General features: G+C 41.2%; 1 protein-coding gene across 1 annotated transcript in view; it reads right to left on the bottom strand.

Annotated features, from left to right (window-relative positions):
- Positions 1 to 309: 309 nt before the first annotated feature.
- The window catches only part of chchd3a (coiled-coil-helix-coiled-coil-helix domain containing 3a), an 85,086-nt gene continuing 75,096 nt past the window's right edge, over positions 310 to 10,299 (bottom strand). The window contains exons 8-9 of the mRNA XM_085386703.1: positions 5,872 to 6,007; positions 310 to 1,034 (exon numbers count right to left, since the gene is read on the bottom strand). Of these exons, the coding sequence (XP_085242829.1) occupies positions 1,011 to 1,034; positions 5,872 to 6,007 (160 nt within the window). The 3' untranslated portion in view covers positions 310 to 1,010. The remainder of the gene's footprint in view (positions 1,035 to 5,871; positions 6,008 to 10,299) is intronic.

The following is a 10,299-nucleotide window of genomic DNA, read 5'->3' as shown; positions in this document are numbered from 1 at the left end:
AATAAGCAGACAAGAAAGAATGCCCTTTTTTTGTTTGTTTTTCCCCCCAAATAGCTAGAGCACAGAGGATTCACACAACGAGCTATATTAAAAAAAAAAAAGACAGAAAAAGAAGAAAAAAGAGAAAGATCGATGATGAAGCACAACATCTGGGACAAATACTTCCCCTGTGCTTCAGTCTGTCTCTCCTGGGCTCATTCACTCCATTTGGCAAAAATGCTGTGGCAACACAAGGGCCACGGATCCATCAAACATGGGTAATGCTTACAGTAATTATCATAAAACACACATACACACACACACAAGAGAGATGGTGGAAACTGAATATTTATGGAGAAAAGTTCAGCGACAGCTTCTGCTTTGTCTTTTTATTTCCTGCTCAGACATTGTCACAAGTATTGGTCTAGATGAATACTCAACACACAGATGGTTTCATTATTAATAATCACACAAAGTAAACAGATGCAAATAGACATGCATTTGTGTACACAACGATGCATTAGGAGCAAGAAAACAACAACAACAACAAAATAGATTTGACTTATCAATAAAATAGACTTCTATTTTTCCAAGTGGGAGAGTGTGGAGAAGGGTCCAAGGGACAGAGGTGACTGGTTTCTTGAGGCAGTGCTGGTTAACCATTATCCCTTTTTAGAGGGCCAAGCTCAGGCCGTCTGATCCCTGCTGGTACCTGATGTTTCTCCAAAATGTAGGACAGTGTCACTGCTCCTCTGTTACACACCCACAGGAGAGAAAGACACAGGGTAAAAGAGGTGCTGAAGAGGTAAGTATTGAAGGGAAAAGGTGTTTTTCTCTGAAGGTGCTGTGCTCGGTGCCTCTAATCTGGTTCCTTTCTGGGTTGGTTCTCTATTGGGTTTTTGAGGGTGTGTTTGTCGGTGCTGACTCATCCCCCTCTTCCTCCACTCTGGTTTAGTCTGTCAGTCGCTCAATAATCAGAAATCCCCCCACAATAAACTCTTCATTGCTCCTTCTCTCTCGCCCTCTCTTCTTTATCCCCCAGTCTTCAACTTGTTCTGGAGACGAAAACAGAAAAGAAAAGAGCATTAGAGAGATGGAAAAGTCAAACAAAAGTATCAAAAAGAGAAAAAAAAAACAACAGAAGAAAATATTATTTCGCACACGAGAGATGAGACAACGGGAGGAGGGCCTGAGAGTACAATAAAGGACAAGAGGATGAAGTGAGGTTGAGAAGCAGAGAAAGGACCCAAGGGCACTGGATTCCATGTTAGTGATAAGTGCAACCACAAATCCCCAGTACTCCCTGTCAATAACCATTTGAACCGGCCTATTGCTGCAGATGCCACTGGATGAAATCTGCCCAAGAGAAGACGAGTAAGGAGGGGGGAGGAAGAAGAAACAAGGGACTTAAGAGGGGAATCAAGTAGACAGAACAAAACAAAGAAAATATATTTTCTTCCTCACTGACTAACTTAATAACTGTTGTGGATCCATGGTTGTGTGTCCCAAAAGAATCCCAGTTTATTTTCCACACTATCGATCTAACCATAAAATGATTACCGATAAAAGAAGCTGCTTCTAGCACGCCTGCTTGGCTGCATCATCCATGTTACGACAAAAAGCAGAAAACAACCACACGATGGTTCCAGTTTATTACAACTTACGTTCTGAAACAAAGCAAATGATCTTTAACAGGGCTGTCAAAATTGAGAGCAAACAAAACAACTGCTGTGTAATGCCCTCCGCTATCTTAGGTTAATTGGTCACATGACTGCATCACATGACTAAAATGTGTCATTGTTTTTGACAAGGGTTCGCTGGCCATACTGCGACGCCAAAACTGCGTTTTTAAATGTATCCACTTTGGAGAGCGTTTTCAAAACGCTGTTTTCCTTGACCGAAAACGCAGTCTCAGTGTGGACGGAAGGCCAAAATGGAGAGAAAAAGAAACAAAAACCTATTAGTGTGGACATGGCCTTAATCTTTGCAGTGCCGTTGTCACAGATGTGTAAAATCAAGCACCTAGCCCTGCAGTCTGCCTATACAAGCATTTGTTTAAAAAAAAAAAAAAAAAGGACGTTCTAAAGAGCTCACTGAAGTTGAGTGTGTGAAATTTCTTCCGCTTCTAGATATTTCACGGTCAACTGTAAGTGAAAAGTGGAAGTGTTTAGAGCCACAGCCAGACCATGTATTAACATCAGCACGAAAACTGTGTGCTGGGAGCTTCAGGCCATTGGTTTCTATGGCTGAGCAGCTCCTGTAATGTGAGATGTAGGGACCCAGTACTTTTCAATTCAATTCTGTTCTATAAATATAGCACAAAATCACAACAACGGTCACCTCAAGGTGCTTTATATTGTACGGTAAAGACCCTACAATAATAAAGACAAGACCCAAACAATCAGACGATCCCCCCTATGAGCAAGGACTTCCTTTTAACAGGAAGAAACTTCTGGCAGAACCAGACTCAGGGAGGAAGCTATCTGCCATTACAGTTTTGGGATAAGTGAAGAGAGATGTAATTAATACATTTATTACAGTAACGCCTTACATTACTTTGTTTCTAGGTGTAAGTGATGTTTAAACAGAGAGTGAAAAGGATACTTTTATACAGGAACACTATACAGTGTAGCTTTCAATTGATTATTTATCAACCATGAAAGAATAGATCTACATAAATTAAAATCAGATACATTCAGTGCTATTTATTCTGTACTATTTATTCAGCCTCAGTTACATTCATTGACTCACAACAAGTGCTTCCTGCTGTGTTAACAGTCACAGAAATCCCAATCATCTGATTTAAATCTGTCGCCAGCCCCATCAACGTCATCCTTTTGCAACTCTACGCCGCTCTTATTTTTAGATTACTCTTTAGGAAGTCCGATTCTGATGAGCTGCACATGCACATTTGTTATGCGTACTGGCCCTCATCCACTGGAACCACTTCAGCTTGATTTTGGGAAAGAGGGACAAGCTCGCAGGAGCCAAATCTGGCAAGTTTGGCGAATAGGGTGTGATGACTGTGTTGGTGTTGCCAAAAAGCTCCTGCGTTTTCAGTGCATAATGACATGGTCACAGTTCAGTTATTTGCACCAAATGTTCTCCCTCAGATGCCCCAGAGTGTTACAGTAAAACTCAGTGTCGATAGTCTCACCCTGGGGGATGAATTCAAATTCAACACAACGCTGTGAATGTTGGTCACAACCTGACGGTCACGCTTAGACACGGCAGGCTGTTTGGACTCTAAAGTGTAGATGGAGATCCCTTTCCCTTTCATCACACATCAATTGATGCATGCTTTCTGCACACATTTGAGGTATATGGTGAAATTAAAGTGCGCATGTGAGGGAGGTCAAAACGTGAATTCTGCCACAGATCCCTGCTCGTCCACTACATTTTAGCACTGGAATTACAAACAATGAGACAGCGGGGCAGGCATTAGCCTTTATTCTTAAGAATCTTTTAAATTAGGAGCAAAAACATGTGCTATGTCAAGAGGTAACAGCGAAGTGTTGACAAATTAAATTATAAGAGTACTTAAGAGCATTTGACTGAAATGTTTTGTATAATAAGGAAGCCACTTTTCATTTCATTCCCTTTAATATAAGGATAAGAAAACACAGCACATTTGGAAACCACAAACAGCAGCTGAGCTTACCCATTGAGAGCAAAAAGGAGATGGAAGGGTCAGTCTAAAAAATGAAGTGCAGAACGAAAAGATAGGGAGCAAAAGGCAGTCATGCAGCGAGAATATGGAATGAGAAGGAAGGCAGCGGATGGAGAAATCGGACTCGATGATAAACTCCTGTTCATAGAGAGAGGGAGAAGGAAGGAGACTTTATCTGTCCTTCGACTGCCTCTTTCTCACTGGTTGCTATCAGACCTGTTAAGTGCTGAATGCATTAGAAATGTGACTAGGGATGAAGGGATAGTGGATGGAGGAAGTGGAGGAGAGATGGTGGCGGGGCGCAGAGGGCACAAAAGACAACGAAAGTGGGTCTAAATGTTATCACTGACTGTGGCGATAAGAATGCTAATTATCAGTGACAAAGGCTGGGCAGCTGACAACGCCTCCGTCTCGGCTGGCTCCAGACGAGGGGTCAATATTGCAAAAACTAAAATTTGACAGATTTTGTTTTTATCCTTGCTAAGATGGCATCTGCTACATCACTATCTACACCCATGGTGCTGCAGTTTAAGGTGGAATTTCGGATCTGAAGGGAAAGGACGAGGAAGGGGAGAGGGATTTTGTCATGTGAAAACTGTCTGAGCTATGCTATCGAGTGTCTTTGACGCAGAGAGGGCAAGAGGATGAGAGACGTCTGTTAGAGGGCACGCTTGGATCTTGTGACCTCCAGAGGTCAAAGTCATGTCCTTTGACATTTGTTTGTAGAAGAGCTTCCTGCTCGGTTCTGATAAAGCTGTGTAAACATCCTAATCATGAAGCTGCATCAGCTCATATCAATCCCACTTCGTTCCTCCCTCCCCTCGATTTTGTTGGCTGTGTAATTCCGCATATTATTTCCTTTAAAGCCTTATCACAGAACTGTTTCTTTTGCACCTAATGACTTTAAAAGTAAGTCTTAGCCCGATAAGCAAAGACGAACAGGAGTGCGCTGTGATTGCTGCAAGGTGATAAACACAAGCGGATTACCATATCGTGTTCGCTTGCAAACAATTTACAAGATCATAACAGCATTCGCAATGTGAACATACCCTCGCTGAATCTTGACGAGGCTACATGTAGCCTCGACTTAAACACACGTACGCATCCATGTTTGTGCGATGAATAAAACATTCGTCAATTTACATGACATATAGCTTAAAAATCTGCCTGCATCTGACTTTTAGATCTAATATTAATACCCACGAGAGTGAGCGAGAGACACAAAACTCACTTTTCCCCATTTCTGGGAAAACAATGCAATTGCAAAAAAATCTAATAGAAAAGCTCTATGAATGCAAATTGAGTCTTTTTTGGGGGGCAATGGATGTTACATATTGCAAAGTGAGAGCGGGGAATCAAGTTAATACCAACCTGAGTGACATTACTATTAGCATACAGAGTTTGACTGCACAAGACAGAGGGCAAAAAAACATTTACACTTCTCAATGAAAGAAAAGAGAGCACGGAGAGGACAAGGGTATTCAACTAAGCAGAAGCTACTCCCTTGGTCTTATTGCATTAAAACGCACACATACACAGTTGGGGGGAATGCCTGTGTCAGCAGGTATTATGGAAATAGGCCGTGAGGTTTAAACTGGCTATCTGGACTGAGCTTTATTCAGGCGCCAGTAGCCTGGTGGAAATCATATTCTACTGTCTAAAAGCAAGGAGCCAGCATATGTAAATGGATGCCAGTGTGTTTCATCATATGATTTAATTTAGAAAAAGGGAATGACCACTGGGGTGTAGCTACTATACACATCTACGAGCTAAATGACGTAAGCTGTAGGCTCATTTGTAATCCACACAAAGCTTCCACTTCCTCTACGCTATCAGGCTAGGAAGCTCAACAACTTACTTATTATCTGCCCGTGAGGGTGCATGCACAAACTTGTCATTCTTTTCAAAGAAAAAGAAAAGTTATTGTGGAAGGTTTGTCGGCATTCAAGTATATGTTTTATACAACAATCCAGCTGCAAACAAAGAAATGTCTTCTTTTTTTTAAAATCAAGCATGAAATAAACACAGTTGCAATTAAAATACTTACAATAACAATAATTAGTATTCAACCCTACTGAGTACATAAAGGTTGAAGCGTACAGCTTTTTTCCCCTAATTACAATTGTATAACATGAGTGGCCTAATTAATTTCATAAGTAAATTCAGAATTAACAAGTATAACAAGTCATGTTTGAATGAAAACAGCTAGGACAAATACCCACCTGTTTGGCATCGTTGACACACTGCAGATAACGGGCTGCTATGTTGGAGCAGTGAAGGGTTTTCCCCACATTCTCTTTGTAGCATGTGAGGATTTGTTCCTGCAGGTCTGCACACACCGGATACGCCTCATACCTCCTGCAGGGGAGAAAAGGGGAACAGAATAGTGTGTAAATAGGGGAAAATACGGTGTTAGACAGGATGGGAGGAAGGAACAGTCCAAGTGATGAGAGTTACAGGAAAGGATCAACTCGCAAGAACAGTTGAAAAAGATAAAGGTGAAAAGAAAAAAATGAATAAATATATAAAGCATTAACACGGGCAATCCAGAGGAGTTCACGAACTGTGTGACGCGACATAGAAAACTTCAGAACAAAAGAAGAGTATTAAATATATATTACGAGTGAGGAAACAGACTTTTTACCTCCAGAGAGTTCATACTGTTATTAGAGCACACTGAGCTATACTACAATCTGCAGTGCCGAATAAACCCTTGCCTTTTCTATTATTACCATTGTTCCAGTCCAAAACACCTGAAGCAAGAATCAAAATTACTGTATCTGCTGGGAGAAAAGGTCAAAGTGCAGTTCAGCCCTCAGCGCATGGTGTGAAGACCATGCCAATGTGTACAACAATTTGTATAACATAAGTACCAACAGAGAGGCCAGAGGGGTTTTTTTTGTTTGTTTTTTTAAATCGGGCAATCGAGTGACAGTTTAATCCCCTGAATGGGGGGATCTGTTACTGTCTGGAGAGACTCCACAAGTCAGTGAGCTTCAGGTTAATTTAAACATTCATGAGCAATTACATGTGGTATATTGGTTGTGGTGTGGGTCTCTGACCCAGAGTTTGTCATTGGACTCTAATTTTGGTTTATTATTAATTAATTATTCTCTGCTTTGTTTATAATCTCAGTTTTGAGTCTCTTCTTTTCTTAGTATGTCGTTAAGCCTAATTTTAGTTCTTGCACTCAGGTTTTGTAGTTTTGTATATTTTGAGTCCTGGAGTTTTAGTTTTAGTCTCTGGTAGGTGTTTCCTTGTTAGTTACTTCCTGTTTTATTTTGATAATCGCTTGTTTCATGTGCCTCATCTTCCCCTGTCCCATTACCTCTGATTTGTTCCTGCTGTGTTTCCTACCTATTTTCCTCTAGCCTCATTACCTTGTGTATTTATTGCCTTTACTTTTCAGGTCTCTCTTTGCCCTTTGTTGTGTCATCCCACTCTTTTCTATGTTCCTTTATTGATTAGTTTTATTATATAGTTTTCCAGGCCTTGTTCTGGGGTAGGTTTAAAACTATGTTTATTTTCTTTACTGCCAGCAATAACGCTGTTTTCCGGGTTTTGTGTTTAGGTCCACTACCGGCCTGCCACACAGCAAACCAGGGCAAAATTAGTCTCACTTCTCACCATTGTGTTTTTTAATAATAAGACAAAATAAAAGGTCCACAGAGGAATCTATTGATGACTCTGCCATATTTTATGAATCTGCTGGATCTATCTATGGATTCATAATGAGTTAATCCTTAAAAAAATTGGGAAGCTAACTGCTTCCAATGGAAAATTCTATCTTTTGGTATCCACAAAGAGTTTGTTGTCACTTGTAAGCTACACATCATTTCAAATTAGCAAGTACAAATTTGTCCTTGAGGTCTATGAGAGTTTTAGTGCTGCCGTCTTACCTTGTTGTGATTGATGCTACACCTAACTTCAGTGCATTTAAATGGGACTTTTTTCGACAGATGTATGCAAGAGTCGGAGCATTCAGCCAATCTAAGCAGTGGGACATCCTATCAGTGCTGGTGCCTTGCCCAGTGTTAACTGCTTTTGTCTGTCTCTTCGCACACCTCGTAAAAATCCATAATGACGACACAAGCACAAGCTAGGGCTATTATGCTAATGGTGGTGTCATCGTTTTGCTCACATCAGTGCCCAGGACACTCCATCTGCCTCACTAAACATGCCTTGCATGGGTGTGAAATACAAAGAGATTTTGCCCGTCAGCAACTCTGGAGATCTCAGAGGAATATTGGGAGGGGTGAATCCGAGCCCCTGTAGTCAGAATCAGATGTACGATTTGCCCCCTAGAGAGAGAAATTTCCCTACTGTTGGATACAGAGCAGAGGATTGGACGCATGGGTCATTACCCAGCGTTCAATGCAGCAGGAATGCTGTTGAAGTACCGATGTCTACATATGTGCACCTCCGCATGGTCATATTCATTAGGAGTGCCAAGAAAATCTTTAGTCCTTGTCAGTTCAGGTCAATGACAATTTGTGACGAGATGAGAAGTGGTCTCCACACATTCAACAATGTCAACGTGAGTGTGAATAATCAATACACTTTATTTATTGTCCAGTACTGTGCCTACTTGCTAAGATAAACAGTTTAAAGAAGTAATTGGAAATAACTCACTGAGAGACAGAGCATCTTGACTGACCGTGGCTTTTCATGGTGTGGCTCAACCCATTTTCAGCCTTTGAGAGCCAACATCACTTTCTGCTAGTTATACTTAATATATCAAGAATGTAGTCACATAGGTGGCACTGATCTTTCCCAAAAGGTAGAAGAACTTTTTACATTTTGCTTTATACAAGCATACTATAGGCCCATACACTCAAAGATACATGACATTTACTACTTTCAGTGCAGACTGGAACATTAAACCGTCGGGTGTAGAGAAGCTTCTGCATTTGTGGATCCATCAGGGAGAAATTCAGTCATTTGCTAGCAGGCATGACAAGGCCATTGCTCTGCGTCAGGGTATTGAACGATGACAGCAATGCTAGCAGAAATCGCTGCCATCCTATTCCTATGGATCCTGGTGCTCATTTATTACACCGCCTATGGGCATCTACAGGGACTAGAGCAGCCACATACACCCACTAATTACTTTCTTAAGCATTCGCTTTAATGCCAGGTGCATCCTGCTGATACAAACCACAGTGTTTATCACCAGTAATGGCCTCTGAGAGAGAGAGAGAAAGGACAGCAGAGGAAAGGAGGGAGGATATAGCAGAAGAGCTTGATGAGAAACTAAACAGTGGTACGTCTATTTTGCTTGCTCTCTGATTCTCTCTGAGAGGAAGGGACTGAGACAGTGGTTGAGTTAATCATAGAGACAATAACACTGTCACACACACTCTGTGGCGGCACGCTGCATCCTCTATCATTAAGATTAACATTAAGTTCCTGCTGCTAACCACACAGAGCCTATAAGGGGACACTAAAGCCGTTCCTCCCTCCTCTTCAATTTTACATTAAATGCCCTCATGTCATTTGGTAATATATAACTGCTGTAGTGCTATGCAGCAAGGTGAGCAGATGCAAAAACAGCCAGAACCATTATAAGGCCACTCTTTCTTTGTATGTGTGAGACCCATGTATGAAAGAGTGCAACAAGAAAATATTCAGACCACTTTGTATTTTTCATACGGGGTCAGTCTTACACTAATAACCATTAAATTCATTTTTCCCCTCATAAATATGCATTCAGTATTCTTAATGAGGAAATTTAACCACAACTGATAAGATAAAATATCACTTTGAAAGCACTCAGACTATTTATTATGAGACTTGAACTATAGCTTAGGTTCCTCCCATTTTCCGTGATCATCTTCAAGATATTTCTACATCTTGTAGAAAGTGGTTATAATTGAAAGGCGTGATCTAAGCTACAGGATTGAAGGAAATGCCTGCAGCTCTCAAAGACAGATTTGCCTAAAAAAACAGATCCTAGAAAAGGTTCCCAAGAGCAGTCCTACTCCTTAATCCCTCAAAGGAATGTCTTGAGTTAGGTCCTTCTTAAGAGAGATCATTAAGAACCTATCAAGAAGTGTCACTCTGGCTGAACTCCAGTGATTAGCTGGGAAGATGGGACTCTACAAGGAACTTCCAAGAGCATAACCATCACTGGAGAACTTCGCCAATCTGGGCTTTATGGCAGAGTAGCAAGTCAGAAGCCTCTGCTCAATGAAAGACAGATGTAGACCTGCTGGATTGTAGGAAAAGCGCCTAAAAAAAAATCTCAGAGTCATGATTTGATTAAACAGCAAGAGAACTGGTAGTCTCAAATCAAAGTGTCAAATCTGGTGGAAAAGCGGCACTGCTAATCACCTAAATGATACAATCCCAAATCAAACCATAAATGCACTTGTGTCATGGTGTGGGGGTGTTTTTCAGAATTAGAGACCGATCAGGCTTGAAGAAAAGCTGAAGAAGGGAAAGTATAAAAATAAACCTAATAAGAATCAGCTTAGGAGTGCCTAGGACCTCAGACTGGGTCAAAGGTTCACCTTCTAACAGGACAATGACCCTGTGCACAAATCCACTTGGCCCAATTAGATCCCTGACTTGAACCCATTCAATATCCCCGGAGAGCACCGAACTTGGCTGTCCATCCACAGTCTACATCCAGCATCGCAAAGCTTGAG

Source organism: Rhamphochromis longiceps, linkage group LG17 (assembly GCF_057381845.1).
Source record: "Rhamphochromis longiceps isolate RC_006_pf linkage group LG17, R_longiceps_female_GT1.1, whole genome shotgun sequence".
In the NCBI taxonomy this organism is placed as follows: Eukaryota; Metazoa; Chordata; class Actinopteri; order Cichliformes; family Cichlidae; genus Rhamphochromis; species Rhamphochromis longiceps.
The sequence above is the reverse complement of the archived record's forward strand: the minus strand, read 5'-3'. Positions and strand labels throughout refer to the sequence as shown.